This window comes from Cotesia glomerata, linkage group LG9 (genome assembly GCF_020080835.1).
Source record: "Cotesia glomerata isolate CgM1 linkage group LG9, MPM_Cglom_v2.3, whole genome shotgun sequence".
Classification (NCBI taxonomy): Eukaryota; Metazoa; Arthropoda; class Insecta; order Hymenoptera; family Braconidae; genus Cotesia; species Cotesia glomerata.
The window spans coordinates 8,317,235-8,339,429 of NC_058166.1; the positions used below are offsets into that span (position 1 = coordinate 8,317,235).

The window sequence follows — 22,195 nt, forward strand, 5'->3', positions numbered from 1 at the left end:
GTGTATTTATGAGAGTATTTGTGTATTGTACATATAAACATGGTGTCTCATGTACCCGACTAGAAAGTTCAGTGAGGCATACGCCGAATAACCAATTCGGGGCAAGTTTGGCTTGCCTAACTTAGGCTTGCCTAGGTTGTACCTCATAAAAACCAAGGTAGGCAGAACGAAATGTTTGGCTTGCCATATTTGAATGTAACTAGGAAAGTTTCATGGATTCCTTAAGTCTGATATATCATGGGAACGCCGAACTGGTTTCAAGTAACGATAACCTGAGTTTTGCTAGTTTGGAGCGAACTTGGCTTTCCGAACTTAGGCTAGCCCAATTCGAATCTTATTTGTTTTAAATTAGGCAAGCCGAACATTGGTTATGTTTATAAGTATCTTGAAGTAAGAGGTCGCTCATTATCGGCGTAGCGTCGCGGTATGGTATAGGGCCCTCGTGCGTCGGGTACCGTGTTCGAGTCTCGCGTTCGACATGTACGATTTTTAATAATTAATAATTACTAATTATAATTACTATTAAGGCGAGTGTGAAGTAAAGTTAAGTGTTATGTGTGATTAGTAAATCTAACTCCTCCATCATCTCCTTCCCCTTTGACTTATCAAATCTACCAATCAAAAAAATCTCTTCACATTAAAAAACGCTCCAAAAAACAAAAAAAAAATTACAGAAAAAATAAAATTAAATAATAAAAATAATATTAAATAAAAGCAACAAAGAATTTGTTTTTTTTTTTTATTCATGAAATATTTAAAAAATTTAGTCCTAAATTTAATATTTATACTTAAAATAGTAAAAGAAGATAAAAAAATAAGCATTTGTTTTTATTAATTTTCGCTTGATAATAAAAAAGATAAAAATCAAGAAAGAATTAGATTTGGATTCTTCGTTTCGAATTTGGTTTCCAAACTGCAACCTAATCAGGAAGCCAAGTTAGGCTGAGCTTCGCAACTGCGTTACATCCCAAACTTCGGCCTGGTTTGGATGCCTCACTTACTGCAAGTTTGGAATTCGGCATACCTTACTTGCGCCAAATCACTGCCTCACTGAAATTTCTAGTCGGGTAGCCGTGTTGTTGAGGCGTTCGTTAGTTGTTACTACGTTCTCTGCTTGTTGATGTTTTGCTGAGCCGAGAACTAGTAGTGTATAGCATTAAATTAGTTTTAAGTAATTTAGTGTAGGTGCGAGTGCACAAGTTGTTATTTTATTTTGTTGTTAATAAATTTTTGGTACCGTTCTTAAATAAAAATTTATTCATTTCAGATCACCTTCCTCCACTCTCTCTCCCTGTAGATAAGCTCAGCTCTGGCTCCGGTTCCAGGAACCGCGATTAAAAATCCTGGTGGCGCCCTTTTATTAATTAATTTAGATTAATTTGTTAGTTTTATTATTTCAATTAATTTAATTTAAGGGTCCAATTGAGCGGAATAAAATACCCGTTACAACAACAAAATATTTTTCCTGCTTCTACAGATATTTTTTTTTTTTTTTTTCATGAATGTTAAGTTAAAGCATTGTGAAAAAACTCTGTATAATTTATTTTTTAAAATAAACTTAACTACTATAAAAAATAAATTTTTTAAAATAGACCTTTTTTTACGCTTCTGAGTGCATCTACCCCCTTAAAACCCAAACATGATAAAAAATTTTCATGGTCATATTTGAAAACTAAACACTTGGAGTTACAATTTGCTTTTTTTTTCCTGTATGATTATTTTCCTCGGAGTTACAGCTTCTTAAAAATCAACCAAAAATTTAGAAATTTTTTTATCCCTTAATTTTTGTGACTAGTGTATAATTACTGTTTTAATTAAAAAAACTGTGTTTTTAATTTTTCAAAAGCTATATAATTCAATCTTTTGTTAAAGTTTTCAATTCAATTGAATTTTTTCTAATTCATTTTACCCAAGATGAATATCTTTGACCTGAAAAAGCCTAAAAGAATGAATTCTTTAAATTTATCACAATTCGAAAAAAAATAATAATTTTTTCGTTACACACACACACACACACACACACACACACACACACACACTCGGGGCAGAAGAGATACTGCTACCGGGCGCGTCTCCCCGAGCGGATGGGAGAACGCTCGCTGTCCTTGGATGACACTTAATCTCTTAGTTGATGAGGTACAGCGGGTAGGAGCCAAGCAAAATAACCAAACAAAATAAGCTCCCGTGGACAAAACTCCCCTTTAATGGGTTGGTCACACTAACTGACCTAGCAAGACGATTGGTTCCTGCTGTAACTCACTGGGAGTGTCCGGAACCTGTATCGTAGTTTCCGACGATGCAGGCCACGGCTGATGTGAGCTTGCTCTGCCGAGGTGAAAGTTGCAGCAGTGGATCAGGAGCCAGCCACTTCGGGCCTTGATCAGGAAGTACGCAGTGAGTGTTAGAGATCGGAATCTTCACCGCTCCGAGCGAGTCTAGTCCGTCCGTGTATTCCGGGACTGGCTAAGTGTCGGCTAGGTCTCAGGAAACTGGGGTAGGAGTACTATCTCCGAGGGTACACCCGTTCCTAGTTATGGTAACCCGCTCTACTCCGTACGATGCGCTGGTAAATCAAAAAGTATGAGTAACTTACAGGAAACAAACAAGAATAGAAACGGGCTTCATGCTCAACAAGCAGCGATTGAAGCAAGCGCTGACATGAAGAGAACGCAAGCGTTGGAGCGCCTTGAGAAGCTGACCATTGAGCTGCAAGAGTTTGTCCAAACTAAGGTCAATATCCACAAGGAGATAAAGACCAAGACAACCGGTGTAGTCAATGCTCTTGGAAGATTCAAGAAACTGGACGAGGAATGGCAGTCATCACGACGCCGCATTGAAACTGAAACTGAGATGGAAGAAGCAATGGACACTGGAACCGACGGTGACGGTGAATCTGCTGCTGAGGACAAGGGTAAAACTGACACAAGGTCTGGCAAGAGAAAGGACCGAGATTCACCAGAGTCAACCGACAAAGTCACAAAGAAGAAGGACTTGAAAAAAAGCCCTCCCCAACGACTGGCAGGGCAGGGCGACAAACCCAAGAAGACGACTGACTAGAAAAAAGTACAGTCTAAGAAGGAGAAGAGAAGGCTAGCTAGAGAGCAACTCTCAAAACAGCCGCCGAAGGAGCCCAGGCCAGAGCCTAAGCGGAAAAAACCACGCAAATGGATCAGACCCGACGCACTGATCATCCGCCCGGCCGAGAAAACAAAGTATGCCGAGATTCTGCGTCGTATAAAGCAGGACGTCCCAGATGAGCAGGTTCGTTCAACTGTGGATAAGATCAACAAGACCAGAAGTGGGGACTTGTTGATTACGATTTCGAGGAAGAGCACTGACAAAGGCCAAGGTCTGCAAAAGACGATCGCGGACATCCTTAAGGAGGAGGCCAAAGTGATTTGCAAAGGGCCACAGGAGACCATCGAGATCCGAGATGTCGATGACGACACGACGAAAGAGCATATTCAGACCGCTCTAAAGAGGGAAGCTGGAGAAAGTTGTGAAATCCCACTAGAGGCAATCAAGATCCGTAAAGCCTTTAGGGGTACACAGACAGCCACAGTGTCACTACCAGCAGCTGCAGCACAAAAGTTACTGGAGGGAAACTGCAAAATAAGGATAGGCTGGTCTAATTGCCGAATGAGAGCAACGAAGAGACCCATACAATGCTTCAAATGCTGGCACTTTGGGCACTTCGGATCACAATGCAAAAGCGAAGTCGACCGGTATAAACTCTGCATAAGGTGCGGAAAAGAAGGACACAAAATTGCTGATTGTAAAAATCCAGCTAAATGTGCACTGTGCTTTGAACGGCACGGCGTAGAGAAGGCGGCTCACCATGCAGGCACGAACAGATGCCCCATCTTCCAAGAAGCGCTCCAGAAGATAACGAAGCCAAGAACATGAAGATAGTGCAGCTCAACCTCAATCATTGTGAGGCTGCGCATGACCTGCTCATGCGAACTGTGCGCGAATTAGAGGCAGATGTAGCACTTATAAGTGGGCCTTATAGACATCTGAGTAACCAACCCTGGGAATCCGACAGCACTAACAAAGCCGTCATCTGGTCCTGCGGTAAATGTCCTTTTCAGAGAACAGCCAACAATAAAGAAGCTGGCTTCGTAGCAGCATGGGTAGATGGCATCCGCTTCTACAGTTGCTATGCACCACCTAGTCTCTCTAATAAGCATTTTGAAGACTTCCTTGATCGGCTAACTGAGGACGCAAGAAAACACTTTCCCGTGGCAATAGCTGGTGACTTCAATTCCTGGGCAACAGACTGGGGCAGCAAGTTCACTAATACACGTGGAAAAGCACTTCTCGAGGCAATGGCCACTCTGGACGTGATCCTTCTTAATACCGGTGACACGCCAACGTATACTAAGGAAGAGGCAAACTCAACTGTCGACCTTACATTTGTCAGCAGTTGCTTAGCTCGAAGAGGTTTTTCTTGGAAAGTATTGAACCTCTATACAGCCAGCGACCATAGTGCGATACTATGGGAAATATCAACTGGCCAGAAACTAACAAGAGACAACAGGAGCGCTAGCGCGGTTGGGTGGAAAGTTAAGTCTCTCGACCCCACTGCTTTAGTAGTAGCCTTAGACTGCAATCCGATCATCGTAGAAACTGCTGAAGAAAAGACCAAGGACCTAATGAGAAGAGTCACCCAGGCTTGCGACGCTAGTATGTCTCGGAAACGTCGCATAAATTCAAGACCTTCAGTGCACTGGTGGAACGATCACATTAGCATTCTACGCTCAAAGTGTCTTAAAAAAAGAAGAAAGTCTCAGCGTGGCTACAGACGATCTAACTCCGCAGGGCTGTTGGCAGAGTATAAAAAGGCCCGTCGAGAACTGAACAGAGCCATCAAAGAAAGCAAAAGACGTTGCTGGAAGGAACTGGTCGCAGAAGTCGAGAAAGATCCATGGGGCAGACCGTATAAGGTGGTTATGACCCACTTGAAATGCCAACCAATGCCATCACCTACGTGTCCACAACTCCTAGAGAAGATTGTTACTACGTTGTTTTCCCAACAGCTGGTATTCACCTACAAGTTGGAGCAGCTCAATTCTGAAGACATCCCAACTATCACGTTGGACGAGTTGATAGAGGCAGGAAATCGAGTAGGGAATAATAAGGCGCCGGGATTAGACGGAATTCCTAATATTGCCCTGAAATCAATCCTTAGGGCAGCACCGACATTATTCCTGGACGTTTATGATACATGCCTGAAGGAAGGGACTTTTCCCCAGAAGTGGAAACAGCAACGGCTAGTGTTACTTCTGAAGGGGAAAAAGCCGCCGGAAAAACCGTCATCCTACCGACCACTCTGCATGTTAGACACGGCCGGCAAGATATTCGAGCGCATAATTCATCAGAGAATAGAGGCTTTAGTCGATCCACTCCTAGCAGAGAACCAGTTTGGTTTCCGAAAAAGACGGTCAACTCTGGATGCTATCAAATTGGTTGTTGATATAGCCAAGGATGCAATCGCTGGAACGAGATGGATGGGTGGAAAGAAGAAATACTGCTTGGTGGATGCTTTGGACATCAAGAATGCCTTCAACTCTGCTAACTGGGACTGCGTTATGCGGGCTCTAGAAGAAAAAAACATACCAGGATACCTTCGCAGAATAGTAGTGAGCTACTTCACGAACAGGCTCCTGAAATATGACACGACGAATGGTACGGAAGTGTACGAAATCTCCGGAGGAGTGCCACAGGGATCAGTCTTAGGTCCTCTGCTATGGAACATCATGTATGATGGCCTCCTGAGAATAGCATTGCCTACGGGAGTCAAACTTGTAGCATATGCGGATGACGTAGCTGTCGTGATTGTCGCAAAGCACCTCGAAGAGATAGAAATGGCATTTGATATTACATTCAGATGAGTCAATTTGTGGATGGACATGATGAACTTGCAACTAGCCAAGCATAAAACCGAGGCAGTGCTCATCACCAGCAGAAAAACGGTAGAAACCATCAAGTTGAGAGTCGGAGAACAAGAAATCACATCACAACCATTTATCCGTTATCTGGGAGTGATGCTGGATGCACGACTCAACTTCAAACAGCAGGTGGAACATGTCAGTGCCAAAGCGTCAGTAGTGAGGGCAAGTCTTGCACGGCTGATGCCTAACATCGGAGGCCCAATGCAGAGCAGGAGGCTACTATTGTCATCAGTAGTCACATCAGTGCTCACTTACGGAATATCCATTTGGGCTGATGCACTGGAAACCCAAGAATCATGGAGAAAAGCTGGACCAATATACCGACTGAGTGCCCTACGAGTAGCTAGTGCCTTCCGCACTATATCAGAAGAAGCAGTGTGCGTCATTGCTGGAACCCTACCTCTTAGAGTTCTAGCAGAGGAAAGACGGGCCCTTTACCAACGAAAAAGGTCAACTGCACTGAGCCTGGAAGAACTTAGAATTGAAGAACGGCAGAAGAGCATAGGCCGATGGCAACTACAATGGGATGCTACAGAGAAGGGTAGGTGGACGCACTGTCTCATACCTCGGATCGACATTTGGCTTAACCGGAATCACGGTGAGGTCAATTACTATCTTACGCAGATGTTGTCGGGACATGGGTGTTTTCGAGAGTATCTACACCGCTTTAAGCACGATGACTCTTCGGAGTGCCCGTCCTGCCCAGGAGCTGCTGAAGACGCGGAGCACGTCTTCTTTGTATGTCCTCGTTTCGATCCACAGCGTGAAGAACTGGAGAGGATCCTGAACCAGAGAATGCAACCAGATTCACTAGTGGAAGCAATGTTGTCATCAGAAGCTGCCTGGAACGCTACCAACACGTTTAGAGGAAAGAAGGAAAATGGGTTTAGGGTTTAGTGGGTAGGGGCGTTAGTGTCGAGTTTTAGTATGACGCTGTGTCGAGTCGCCACATATCCAGGCCAAACAACTATGCCTAGAATCCGTAAAAAGGATTCCCCTAAGGAGAAAAAAAAAAAACACACACACACACACATACAGACACTATCACGGGAATAGTCAGGGAAGCTTCCTAGGACCTCAAAACGTCGAGATCTGAAGAAAACTCTTTTCGAAAAACGGGGTAAAAACAATAATTTCCCGATTTTTGAAAATTTTCAATTTTCCTAGCGGGTAGTTAAAAATTTTTATCGAATTTTTGAGAGGGTCTGTTGTGCCCCAGGGGGCCGTCGTCTCCCACTCTCCCTTAGTTGATGCGAAAAATTTTCTTCTATTATTTTAAAGATATTTTAAAGAAAAAAACAACAGTAATGAAATTTAAAGTTATTTTATAATATTTATAAATTACATACTTCTATGGAACATTAATAATAAAATCCAGGGGAAATATCGCCTGTAACCTCAATAATTCTTAGACAATAATAAATAACTCTCCCTAATTACAAAGCATCATTTACCATACCGGGGATAACAACAAATGACAGGTCATTTTTTCATAAAAATGCCACCAATCACTTTGGTAAGGGCGATAATCATAATAGGATCACCTAATTCCCCCACAAATATTGATAAGATAAAAGGACTTGCATTGGGTTGGAGCGTTAGTTAGTTGAACATTATCTAATAATCTCATTTGTCCGTCATCTCATGCGCGATACAATCATCGTCAGTAGTATCATATAATGTCTATACACAGTAGCAATATAATAGGAATTTCATTACACTACAAAGGCAGAAAGTTTGAGATTCCTGCACTGCGCGCCATGATGCCCGAGAAAGCCTCATTTTTATACCGTGATCGAGGTGCGCATGCGCTCTACGACGGCGTGCCAAAAAAATTTTTCATGCACTGATAACTAAACACGAGGCGGCAGAAAGTCCGTGAGTCGGTTGCTGCGCTCATTTTATTACTTATATTTATAAGCATAACTTTACTTGTGATTGTTACACAGAGAGAATTTTATGTTAACCCTAACAATATTTGTTTTCTAGATTTTACTATCTTAGATGGTAATCAATTTTATAAAAATTAAAATGATAAATATAACTATAGTGGTTAGTAGCTACTATGCTAGCATAAAATTAAAAATTTGCTATTTTCTACCAATTTGTAGTATTTATCACAAATTTGATGTATATACATTAGAAATAAACTTTTTAAACTATTTTAAATATGGTTTAAATTATAATCAGTACAATAATAAAATAATAATTCCTAAAATAGAGCGATGGTACCCCATGCAGGAAGCCCCAGAGTTGAACGACGGGGTCATGCCTGGGACATTATTGGGAAGCCCATCTTGGCAAACCTATATTGTCCCATGCCCGGGCCATAACTGGGCAATCAGCCTTGGCCATTCCAATAATTACCCAGGCTTGGGCCAAGACTGAATAACCTAGCATTGGCCAAGCCTAGAGTCACCCTAACTTGGGCCAAGGTTGTGTAACCTAACCTCGGCCGTTGGATGGTAACTCTAACATGAACCAAGACTGAATGACCTAGCCTTGGCCAATGAATGGTAACCCTAACTTGAGTCAAGATTGTGTAACCTAACCTCGGCCGTTGGATGGTAACCCTAAAATGGGCCAAGACTGGATAACCTAGCATTGGCCAAGCCTAAAGTCACTCTAACTTGGGCCAAGTTTGTGTAACCTAACCTCGGCCGTTGAATGGTAACTCTAACATGGGCCAAGACTGGATAACCTAGCCTTGGCCAAGCCTAGAGTCACCCTAACTTGGGCCAGGACTGGGCAATCTAGCCCTGGTCAACCCAATGATTACCCGAGCTTGGACTAGAACTGGGTCCCCCAGCCATGGCCATTCAATGGCGATCCAGACTTGGGCCAGGACTGAGCAACCTACCTTTGGCCGACTCAATGATTACCTGAGCGTTAGCAAAGACTGGGATGCCTAGCCTTGGACGTTAAATGGCAACCCAGACTTGAGCCAGAATTGGGCAACCTAACTTTGGCCATTCAATGGTAAATCCAAATTTAGTTAATCATTAAGTAATAGAATTTAGAACAGTAAATATTTATTGCTTAACGAATATTTGATAGCAAATGCTAAAATTGAAAATTTATTATTTCAACAAAACAATTGTATATCGTCAAAATTGATACGGTCTTAAAAAAAAATTAAAGTATTATATAATATAATTTATAATTATCTAATATGATATTAAAAATATACAGAACGATTTAAAAAGTCTAAAGTTAATGTAAGAACTTGGGGTGTGGTGCATGCCTACACAGAATTTGTCTACATTTTGAAAACTCACAAAATTTATCTCTATACGAGTCAAGCCAATACGTTTCTTTTCACATAGAAAAATCTCTATACAAGATTAATTCTACACCGCGGCATCTCTACACATGTAAAAATAATAAACAGAATATCAATGCAAAAGAATATCTCTCAGATTTGAAATCTCTACATAGTTCATCTCTACACAGTTCATCTCTACACAGTTCATCTCTACACAGTTCATCTCTACACAATCCTAACTTCAAGTCGTAAGCGCTTGACATTTGATTTAAGAAAAAAAAAAAAGAATAAATAGACTATTAACATTGATAAATTTATAAAAAAAACTCCGCGAAGTGAATTCTTTATTCTCTTTTATTACATAAAAATAAAAAAAAATTATTTATTCGTTTAAAAATTATAAAATGGGTATTTAGAGATTTTTTAAATTACTATATTTTTTTCCTTAGTTTAATAAAACAAATCAATTTTAATATTTAAGAAAAATTGCATCAATATTTTTAAAAATTTTTACAAGTAGCATTTTTTAATAAATGCTTTCTATAATAATTTATCTATTATTAGATCCTAAAAATTGCCACGTTAATTAATTTTAGTGACACTAAAGTAATTAATTTTATTTAATTAAACGTAATAATGTTAATGATTGATTACATCTTAATATTTACTTACTTGTTTAAACCTGACACCAATATTTTTTATCTGTAAAAATTTTTTATTGTTAAATGTTTAATTTCTTATTATGCATAATATTTTTTTTAATTTTTATTTTTCATAGAATTAATCAATACAACATAGAATTGTTAATTAATTTTAATTTATAATAATGAACAATTTTAGATAGGATAATAAAAAAAGATTAATAGAAAAATTCGCTTGATTCAAGAGAATAAATGTTGAACCATGAAGATAATTTCGAATGATTTCATTATCTTTAATCAAGTAGAAAATTTTTCGAACTAAAACTTCTCTGCTTGACTCGAGATGAAAAAATTTTCCGAAATTATTTTATAGTTACGAGATTTTTCTTCTTGAAGCAAGTTAATTTTTCATCAGCTTAATTAAACAATAATAGTAATTAATAATTTTATAAATTTAAGAAGTGAAAATCACTTTTTTTAGTGATAAACTATAAATAAACTTGTTTGTAGGTGGACAACTTAAATTTAATGCACTACTTAATTTTTTAACAACCTCCACAATGAGTAAATTTCTATATTGGAGTTTATAGAATATTCATTCACCATGGAGGCTATTATAAAATAAAGTGATGTATTAAATTAATTACAAACAAGTAAAACAAGCGTACAAATTATTTTTAGTGGTGATGTTTATGAAAAACGTAAGTAAGTCCGTGATACGACGTTTTCTCGGCAAACTGGACAGAAATTCATCCTTTCGCGCACCATTTGATTTGAGCAGCCCACGCACATAGAGACATGGCCACAGGGTTGTAATAACATGTCTCGTTCATTGCCGAGACAGACAACACAAGGAAGTCATCTTGAAGTTGCCGCATACGCTTCGGGTTCCCTTGGAACTATATTTTCCCTTTCGGCCAGCGGTGATTGAGTCCTGGAATTATCAGATTCCCAATCTTCTTCAAATGAATTCAGTGAAATTCGATCTGCATACAATGAAAAATTATTTTTTTTGAAAATTACACACTTAAAAATGCGTAAATACTCTAATTAAATATACCATTTTCGATGTCAAGAATTTCTTCCATTTCCATGACAGGAATTTCTTCCGGCAAAGGCTGTACAATTTCTTGACGACCAATGTTCTCAGCTTCTACCACGTTGACGGCGTTGTCTGTAATGTGATGATGATGATGATGATAATAATATGAAACGGGGATCCTCCGCTCTCTTGGTCGCCTCTTAATTTATTTAAGGCGCCACTGGATTTTTCCCACAGTATCCAGAAACTGGCCCAGAACATGGAGTGAACACTCAGGGTCGGAGAGATTGTCAGGAAGGACACAGAAATTATAAGCAGAAATTCATTTTTACAATTCATTTTATTTATCCAACCCTTAATACAAAATCAAAACCCCTTACAAAATATCAAATTAACTTAATCCCGACGATATCCTCTTATGGAGCGTCCTATCGCGGTTACTATCATAGTATCTATTCCCGAACAGTACCCTCATATGGAGCGTCTATACCGCGGTTTCTAGCTTACTACCGTTGTACCCCAAATTCGGCGTCTATACAACGGCTTCTAAGTGTGCCCAGGAAGCAGAGGAGGATACCATGAATCCCTAGGCTACACTGCAATATTATTTATCCACACACACCCACAATATTTATTTAAAATACTTATGCCTATTGCACCCCCGACCCGGGCATTTATGCAAAGGACTCTAAGTGTGCCCAGGAAGCAGAGGAGGATACCATGAATCCCTAGGCAACACTACAATACTTAATATTAAACCCACCCACATTATTATTTCCAAACCCACTAATTATTACTCCGGATTCTACAAATTTATTTTCCAAAATCAAACGAAATCCGACTCGATGCCTGGATCCATTTATCCCTTCAACAAAATACAAAACCCGAGTTCCTAATTTATTTCTACAATTCCTAATCTTAATTCCTAATTTAAAATTAAAATCATTAACTAATTTATTGCCGTGGTCTTAATAATACAACAATTAAATATTTAATACCAAGAGGTCTTCGTATCTTGTATTAATAGATTAAAATCCATTGACAGAGGTCTTAATAATCTGCCAACAACGTGTTGGTTACTTCCGAGATTTTACCAAACTTAATTCTACTGAATTTACTTAATTTAATTTATAAGCTGTTGTGTTAAATTACTCGGCTTTGTCTAATTTATTTTACTAGAATTTATTAATTATTTTTCCAAGTTATTTTAATTCATTTTACCAGAATCTATTAGTTCATTTTATTTTAATCCGAACTTATGGAATTATTTATTTTGTCCAGATTATTTTATTTAATTCATTTTATTTATTTAAGATCTTAGCTTTCAATGACTAAAATTTTATCAATTAATTTCATGTAATTTATTTTTACTAAACTGTTTGGCTTGTCCTTCAATAATCGAGTTTTATTTTCTCTACGTTGTTTTATTTTACGTTCTATTGTGTTGCATGAAAAACTTAGCATTTATTTTATTTTATTTGAGGATTATATTCTGCCTAGCAACACAGTACGATTTTAGTCTCGACTTTGAATGTCCTCTACTCAGCGCTTCGCGCGGGACAAGATGGCTGACGCTCTCGCTCGGTCTTGCGTCTCTGTCGCAAGTTTTTGGTGTAATTTTTTTCTCTGACGAATTTTTACAAGTTTTATTTTCGACTCTTAATTAATAAATTTACATGAACAATTTTCTTGTAATTTTGACTGATTCTAAATTTATTTCCAATGATTTTATTTTAACAATTAAATTTTATTATAAATTATTTTTTGAATCTAATAAATTTTACTTCAAATGATTTTACTAAAACTCCTCTAAAACATTTTACTGATTTTATTTTAAGCAATTAATTAAATAAATCCGACCAACTCGATTATCAACGACATTTAATTTTACATGGCACCAAAGTCATGAATTGACTAACCGAAATTATTCCTGGTAAAACCAATCCAAGCTCTGCCTACGTAGTAAATTAACAATCCGAAATAATTCCTGGTTTTGTTAATTAAACATTTAGTAATTATTCTTGATTTGCTTTTATCTTTAGTCTAATTTTTATTCTGGACTTTTTTTTCTCTCAAATAAATTCTTAAATAAACTCTGCCTCTTATTTCCAGTAAATTCTCAAACATTTTCTAAATAATATTTTAAATAATATCCCAAATAATATTCCGAGTAAATCCTAATAAATAAATTTCCATATAATAATTAAGTAAATTCTACGATATAATACTTAATCTAATGATTGTGACCGAACGCGAAATGGCGGTGACCTTCAGCCGACTTCAATGCCTGGCTGATGCCGCACCACCGAGAGATTATTGGGACATTTTATTTGTACCTGGAGTTTTTCTTTTACGACGTTAATGAACTCCCTCGAAGAGCTACAACTCCTTGTCGTCGTCACTGGTACAAATCCCTCCTCGGTGGAAAATTCTGCTTGGCAGCGAGACCTCGGTCACCGTCACTCGTTTCTCCGAATATTTTATGAATCTGAAACCGCAATCAAGCATTAGAAATTGTTAAAATTTAAGATCAATTTACGCAAGCCGACTGAAGGCCTGGCACGCAATAAATTAATAGATTTGATCGCTTCGTTCCACTTGTACGAAAGGCGACAAATAAATAATTACCTGCTCGATGATGTTTTTACTAAATATGCGTGTCCGTACGGTTTGGCGACTCGGTCACAATGACTCTTCTCAGCTTTGTCGGTGCTTTTCTTTCTTCGCTCCGTCTTCCCCACTCACTCTCCGCGCCGGCGCTTCCCTCTTGGGGACTTACTCACTAACTTACAGCTAGAGGCGCGAGTACTTCGGAGCACAGCGCTCTGGGGAATCAGTCGATAATTAACTCACGCGGATCGGAAACCTTCTCTGGGTAAAGAAGGCCCCGTGTACTCCGTTACAAATAATAATAATAATAGTAGTCATAATAAAAATAATAATAATAATCATAACGATTACAATCATTATAATTTTTATTTACTCCGAACGTAAGGTGCTATTCTAACTGCTCCTCGTTGACGTCCATGTGCTCTGCCTTGTCTTCCTCGTCGTTGGTATTGCGGTTGTATTTGATTGTGATCTTCATTAACAAGTCCATTGTCATTATCAATTTGAAGAAGGTCATTGAGTGGTACATTTGCTCTCTGTATTTGTGGCTGACGAATATTTTGATTTCTACCACCACCGTCATCTTCGTTGTTGACTTCCTGAAGAAGCTCATTGAGTGGTGGTACAACTGCTGCATTTCTTCTACCTTGTCGACGCCTGTAACCTTGCGGCGGGCCTCTTGGATGCCGTATATCGTTTTCAACAGGTTCTAAATCTAAATTAAGAAATTTTTTGTTTTAGTTATTTCTTTATAAGTTTAAAAATTAAATTTAAAACCTGGTGAAGCATTTTCCGGAACACGAATATCAGCCACATCAGGTAATTCAAAATTATCTTGATCATCTGGAAGTTACATATATACTGAATGTGTAGGATGATCAATTCTATGAATATAATCAATTATAAAATATAAAATATTAACTTACTTGGTATATCTAAAGTTTCAGCTTCTAGGATATGTCGATGTCGAGGTGTTAGAGCATTTAAGAGAAAGTCGTCCATAGGCCACCTATTAAATAATAAAATATGGTAAACATAAAACAAAGTATAGATTTAATCTAGCTTCAATTATTAGTAGTCGATGCATATTGCAAAAGAAGACACTCGACTGTTTTGTGCTCAATCTGCAAAATAATAAATACCTTCTACTGTCAAGGTTTCGTTGAGCATTTATGATCCGCTGATCGTCTTCAATCCATCTTAATCGACGAGTCTCGTTAGAGATTGGGACTCCCTCAGTTACTCTTAAGTACTTAATTTCTTGATCAGCCATTATTTCAATTAATCGGTCTAAAAAAAAGAGTTATTATTTGTTCTTTATTTTTTTTTAATAAAGTCACATGTTTATAAATAAAAAAATATAGGACATGTGTACCAATCCTAACTCAAATATTGCGATGAGCTCCACCCATTCTCTCAATCAAGGTTCGATTGAAACCTTCGGCTAAATTGTTAGTTCGGATTGGCTCAGCGTAAACAGACAGTTCGTGTATTAATCTTTCCCACCAGTGCCGAAGATAATAAATATACGTTATTACACCTGGAAAATCGCGAGCAATTGCATGAGAATATTGTTCAATGACATCTACAGCTTCCGAGTAACGGTTTGCAGGAACCAGAGGAAGGACCCATGATCGGTATAGAACAACCCTTGGGGCCTGACTCAATCCTTGTCGAATCCAGTAACGCCACGTAGCCTAGAATATAGTTTATTAAATAGAAATGATATTAATTAAATAAAAAATATAAACAAATAAAATTTTAAGTGTATGTTAATAAATATGCGATTGAAGTGAAACCAGCAGCCTTTGATCCGAGTATTGGGCAAATTATTGCGAACACTTCGGATATGAGCTCTTTCAAAATCTGCAGTCATACTACGAGCATTCATTACGCCAGGTGCTAATTCAATTATACGAGACCAAATTTTATTATACATCTCAGTTGTCCGACATTGACATAAAACAAAAACTGCAGGAAATCCCTATAAATAAAATTCATAAAATGAACAAAATTACGTATGACAAATTATAAAAATAAAAACATATTTATATATATATATATATATATATATATATATATATATATATATATATATATATATATATATATATATATATATATATATTGTATCATATTATTTTACTTTGTCCAAATGTCGTAGATATACCACATATAATTGAGCTGCAGCTGGTTCTCGAGGAATGGACTATTATCAAAATCGAATAAATATATTATTGATAAAAAAAAAAAAAAAAATTGTTAAGAAAATAAAATTACAGCAAAGGTTCCATCAGCATGAAGTTCTTGAGCTACATTTAGACGGCCGATCATATTTCTATCAGCAAAAATTAATGCAACTTGATTATCATCAGTGATAACTCGTTCATGAATAATTTCTCTGCCACGCACATATCCTCCTAGGGCATCACCAAGCTCATATAAAGTATGCGGTAATTGTGGACGAAGACTTGCTCGCTCGCGATTTATAATTGATTTCGCTGCTGAATATCCCATTGAAACAGCGACTTCAATAGGGAAACTAAACAAAATAAATTGTTAAATTCTCTCGAATTTATCAATTTGTCCCGCAACTTTTTTTTTTTATTTCGTTGAAAAATACCTTCGAGAAACTCGATTATACACGGAAAATAATGTGCAGTATCATTTACTACAAGATTGCAGTAAATGTTTCTGTAGTTACAAATATCATATAAGTGATAACAGTTACTCAATATGCGTCAAATTTTACTAAGTCAATAAGTTGAATTTACTCCAATCTTGCGGTAAATTCCACTGCACACTGCAATAACAAACTCCACGTGGGAGTTGAAAGTACTACAGAAGGAACCGTTCCCGCTATTTCGCCAATTTGGGGTTAGTCTCTTGTTAGTATACTCGTTTATTATAGTGTCTCATAAATAATCATCTGTAAATAAAATACTAAACGTCACACTGATAGAAGGATTTGTTTATAGTTAAAAATATTTGTTAATATTTAACAAATCATTTATTAGAGACCACTTTTTAGTCTTTAACAAATATTTATTAGTATTTAAAAAGATTTATTAATATTTAATAAATTAATATTAGATTTATTAAATACAAACAAATTATTTTAAATACTAAGAAATATTTGTTTAATACTAAAAACTGGTCTCTAATAAATGATTTCTTAATTATTAACAAATATTTTTTAATACAAATAAATCCTTCTATTTTTATAAAAATAAAAAATTAAAAAAAAAAAAATACAGATATTTTTTTTCATACTTTTTTAAAACCCAAATATATTTAGGGTAATTATGTACAAGTAGGGTCCACCCTATTTTTGACCATATTTAGGTGAAGCATTAACATTATTTAATTTTTTTTTATTCTGTTTGTTTTTACGACGTATATATGATAAAAAATGTCGTGAGAGAAAAAAATAAAGATTTCGACAGCTTTTTTGCCATCAAAAGTTGGAAAAAAAATTGGCTCTCATTTTTTTGGATAAAGTTTCTATTTTATCTTTTTTGATGTTTTTAATAAATTTTTTTTTTTTTTTTTTTTTTTTTTTTTAAAAAAACATAAAAAAACGAAAAATTAAAAAAAAAAATGATCAATTTGATCAAAAAAAAAAAAAAATATTATGGCCCAGCATGGATGAACCCCACTTGTAAATAACTACCATATTTATTATATATAAATAACTCAGTAAGTAATTTTTAATTATAAACTATAAAATTTTTAGGTTATATACCGTTTATTTTTATGTAATTGGTTAACCGCATATTAAGTAAATTGAACTACAATTGGAGTTACAAATACCGCATGCTGTAGCATATCTTACTTTTTACTACAGTTAACGCTTAACTACAATATTGGAGTAAATCTACCCACAGTTAGGAGTTGTCTCAGGTCGTACTACAGCCTGCGGTAAATGGAACTACAGTTGTTGTTGCCACTACCACAATTTATTTTCCGTGTAGATAATCATGGGGTTGTCTGGTGTCTCTCTAACTTGTCGACGTAGCTCACAAGTCATTTCTTGGCGTTCAGCAATATACCTAACTGGAGGATGCATGTGATTTCCTTCAACAGTAGGGTGTCCTTCTTCATTAATAATTAATCTGGCATTACAACGCCACATTGTTGTACGTTGTGAACAACGGTAGATTTCGGAAGTACAATGCCAGTCACGATGGTACAAAAATTGAATCGATGAATTCGGAGGATAGAGCCAGCGCTCTCCTCCACGTTGGCCATCTAATAGCTCCGGATCGTTCTAATTATTAATCATAAATTTTTATTAACTAATAAATATTTCGGTACAAATATTTTTTTTATTTTATAAGAATATTTCTTTTTAATTAATTTACTAAGCTATAATTTATAAGTATTAATTACCATTTTTACCGGGGACTCCAAATTGATACTTGCAATTACAGTCAACTGTTTTTGTTTATACTTGAAACTAGTCATTGATTGTAGACTGTTTATTTTGTTCAATTATTTATTTATTTTTTTTTTTTTCAATCAATAATAACAGTTGAATGATATCTTCACAGCTGCTAACATAGCTAACGTACGGTTAGGATCGAGTGATATTTTCATCATTCGGAGTAAAAAATGGTAATTTTATTCGTTCATTAAATTTATATTGAATAATTATCTGATTTTATACTTCAATTTATTGTTTGTAAGCAAAATACTGATTTTTTTTTTTTTATAATTATTCAATGTTTTTGTTTGATTAAAATTAGGAGGGAGACGAAGTTGATGTTCAATTAAGAAACAACGCGATTCATGAGCTGCAACGGCAGGCTAGAGAAACTTTAGACAATCCTTTAATTATTTATAATCGAGTGGCACAATTGTATACTTAACTATATTTATCAATTTTATCATTACGTATATATGTTGAATTTACATTACCTTTTAGCTATCCTCGTGAAATAATTGCTGGCATTGGCGCTTCAAGAGGGATAGAAATTATTAATCAAGAACGTCCTTTATTACAGCCAATGATGATCAATAATTTATTTAATTTAGGAGCAATCTTGGAAGTGTTTGAACCCGTACGAGATTTTTTTTAGAGGATGTTTATGAGTGATGAGGGAGATATTGCTTTAATTTTTGCTAAACAGCGTATGATTGAGCAATTAAATCCTGCTCAAGATATATACATCCAAGAACCATTTACTGTAAGTTGCTAAATGATGTATAAGAATATAGAATTTAAGTTTTAGATTATTAAATTATTTAATTTCTTTCTTTTTACATAGTGCACTATTCACGAAGACTTGAAAATTAATTTGAATATTATATTCATACGATCCTTTGATAAAGTATGTTATTAAGTATAGTATTTGTTTATTTTTATTAAATAATTTACTTAAATTTATGAAGATAATATTTAACAAAAATTTCAACAGTTTATACCAGCGGTTTTCACGGTCTTTGAAAATAAAACAAAATCCATGTATGATTCCATGCTTACAAACTTATTTGAACTAGCTCCTGGATTGAGAAATGTTAATAATATAATTACTTACCTTGACAAAGAAAATATCCAAAGTATTCGCAGTAACTTTGCCAATGTTCCAATCCAATGCTGCTATTTACACTTCATCACAGTAAATATAAATAAAATTATTACTTAAACTTATACTTACGAACTTAAAATAGATTTTTATAAATTTAATAATCAAACACTTATAACTATCATTTTTAGACACTTTTTAAGAATTGGCAAAATAATAATCTGATTGGTGCATCGATCAATATTTTGTACCGATCATGGACTCTCGCTCTCACTCATTACCAGCACTTTGGAGAAACTCTTGATTTAATCGAACCGTATTGTCAGCTGATATCAAATGATTTCCCGACTGTGATAAATTTTTTCCATTTTCTGCGTTATGATTGGGGAAAAATTTTAAAAGAACTTGTAGAAATTCGTTCAACAGTTTCTTATACTCATCTTGATAGCTTCGTAATGACGTTGTCAAACAAAATTGGTGGAGCTCACGAAAACTCCTGGACATGGATTGGTTAATATACATTTACTTAAATTTTGTTTTATAATTATTATTTGTGTTACCTGACGGCAAAATTCACTTAAATAATTAAAAAATTTATTAAAATATTAGCTAAATTAAAAAAAGTTGTTGATGATGAAGAACAAAGATGGTTAAATCTTCAAAATCAGATTGCAAATGCTCCTAATCTACAGCCGGATATCATACCTATTCAAAAGATTCAAGAGATACAATTAAATTTAGCAGAAGGACGGTAAATTAAAAAAAATTGAATTATTTCTCTTGATTTCGAAAATATTATTTATTTATATGAAAATAAATTTTTCTCAAAATAAAATTATAGATTAACATTAGAAGAATTCATCAACAACGTTTTGATGCCGGTAACCTGCTTAGATTTGGAAAACTACATAACAATAATAACAAGTATGAAAATTTGCCAAAAATTTTGTTTTTTCATATAAAATAATTGCTTATATCTATATGAATTCAGAAAATTTGCCTTTGAATTTCCGGGAGTTAAACCGAAAAATCATTTCAATTTCCACCTATTTCAGATAATCATTTAGAATGTACCTTATGTGATGCCCATGATCTGAGGACTATCAATAGAGACAATTTAGAAGGTTCGAAAAATTTCATAGTTTTTTTCTTTGGAATTATATATTTAAAACTATCATTAAAATGTACATAGATAACGAACAGCCAGCAAATGAAGCTTTAGAAGAGCGAAACCTGGGTGAATTTAAAAACATACCAGTTCAAAATGATGCCCCTGGTCGAGGTCGTGTGCGTGGATGAGGTCGTGTACGTGGTCAAGGTCGTGTGCGTGGTCAAGGTCGTGTGCGTGGTCAAGGTCGTGTGCGTGGTCAAGGTCGTGAGCGGGGTCAAGGTCGTGAGCGTGGTCGAGGTCGTGCTCGTGGTCAGAATCGTCCTCGTGGTCGTGGACAAGCTGGCGGTCGTAGACAGGAAATCATAGAAGAACATAATCAAAGGCGAAATTTGAACGCACATCTCATCGTTATTTCCGATAATGGTGGGTCTACAAAAACTTATAAAAGTATGGAAAACTATAGAAACAAATAATAATTTCTCAATTTATAATTTATAGACACTGACTCGAGTGACCAATCACGGTCTCCGTCTCCTCATCATCGAAGACGTGTAGTTGACAATAGACGCAGGGCAAATTTTAATTCGACCTGTAGGGGAAAATTTAATTCAACCTATCGTGGCGAACCCTGAAAACGATTTAATAAGAAGAGAACCCGAAGAGTATGCGGCAACTTCAAGACGACTTCCTTGTGTTGTCTGTCTCGGCAATGAACGAGACATGTTATTACAACCCTGTGGCCATGTCTCTATGTGCGTGGGCTGCTCAAATCAAATGGTGCGCGAAAGGATGAATTTCTGTCCAGTTTGCCGAGAAAACGTCGTATCACGGACTTACTTACGTTTTTCATAAACATCACCGCTAAAAATGATTTGTACGCTTGTTTTACTTGTTTGTAACTAATTTAATACATCACTTTATTTTATAATAGCCTCCATGGTGAATGAATATTCTATAAGCTCCAATATAGAAATTTACTCATTTTGGAGGTTGTTAAAAAATTAAGTAGTGCATTAAATTTAAGTTGTCCACCTACAAACAAGTTTATTTATAGTTTATCACTAAAAAAAGTGATTTTCACTTCTTAAATTTATAAAATTATTAATTACTATTATTGTTTAATTAAGCTGATGAAAAATTAACTTGCTTCAAGAAGAAAAATCTCGTAACTATAAAATAATTTCGGAAAATTTTTTTATCTCGAGTCAAGCAGAGAAGTTTTAGTTCGAAAAATTTTCTACTTGATTAAAGATAATGAAATCATTCGAAATTATCTTCATGGCTCAACATTTATTCTCTTGAATCAAGCGAATTTTTCTATTAATCTTTTTTTATTATCCTATCTAAATTTGTTCATTATTATAAATTAAAATTAATTAACAATTCTATGTTGTATTGATTAATTCTATGAAAAATAAAAATTAAAAAAAATATTATGCATAATAAGAAATTAAACATTTAACAATAAAAAAATTTTTACAGATAAAAAATATTGGTGTCAGGTTTAAACAAGTAAGTAAATATTAAGATGTAATCAATCATTAACATTATTACGTTTAATTAAATAAAATTAATTACTTTAGTGTCACTAAAATTAATTAACGTGGCAATTTTTAGGATCTAATAATAGATAAATTATTATAGAAAGCATTTATTAAAAAATGCTACTTGTAAAAATTTTTAAAAATATTGATGCAATTTTTCTTAAATATTAAAATTGATTTGTTTTATTAAACTAAGGAAAAAAAAATATAGTAATTTAAAAAATCTCTAAATACCCATTTTATAATTTTTAAACGAATAAATAATTTTTTTTATTTTTATGTAATAAAAGAGAATAAAGAATTCACTTCGCGGAGTTTTTTTTATAAATTTATCAATGTTAATAGTCTATTTATTCTTTTTTTTTTTTCTTAAATCAAATGTCAAGCGCTTACGACTTGAAGTTAGGATTGTGTAGAGATGAACTGTGTAGAGATGAACTGTGTAGAGATGAACTGTGTAGAGATGAACTATGTAGAGATTTCAAATCTGAGAGATATTC

General features: G+C 35.2%; 1 protein-coding gene and 1 long non-coding RNA gene across 2 annotated transcripts; both read right to left on the reverse strand.

The window, feature by feature from the left end:
- Positions 1-10,548: 10,548 nt before the first annotated feature.
- LOC123272212 lies at positions 10,549-14,785 on the reverse strand. The gene is made up of 6 exons (XM_044738913.1): positions 14,655-14,785; positions 14,439-14,521; positions 14,290-14,355; positions 13,886-14,227; positions 10,921-11,034; positions 10,549-10,846 (listed from the first exon to the last, which is right to left on the reverse strand). Exons 1-6 carry the CDS (start codon positions 14,783-14,785, stop codon positions 10,719-10,721), a joined length of 864 nt encoding a protein of 287 aa, XP_044594848.1. The 3' UTR covers positions 10,549-10,718.
- LOC123271563 lies at positions 13,257-13,828 on the reverse strand. Its single transcript, XR_006510905.1, has 2 exons — positions 13,531-13,828; positions 13,257-13,390 (listed from the first exon to the last, which is right to left on the reverse strand). It is a non-coding gene; the product is annotated as an uncharacterized LOC123271563 (long non-coding RNA).
- Positions 14,786-22,195: the final 7,410 nt, after the last annotated feature.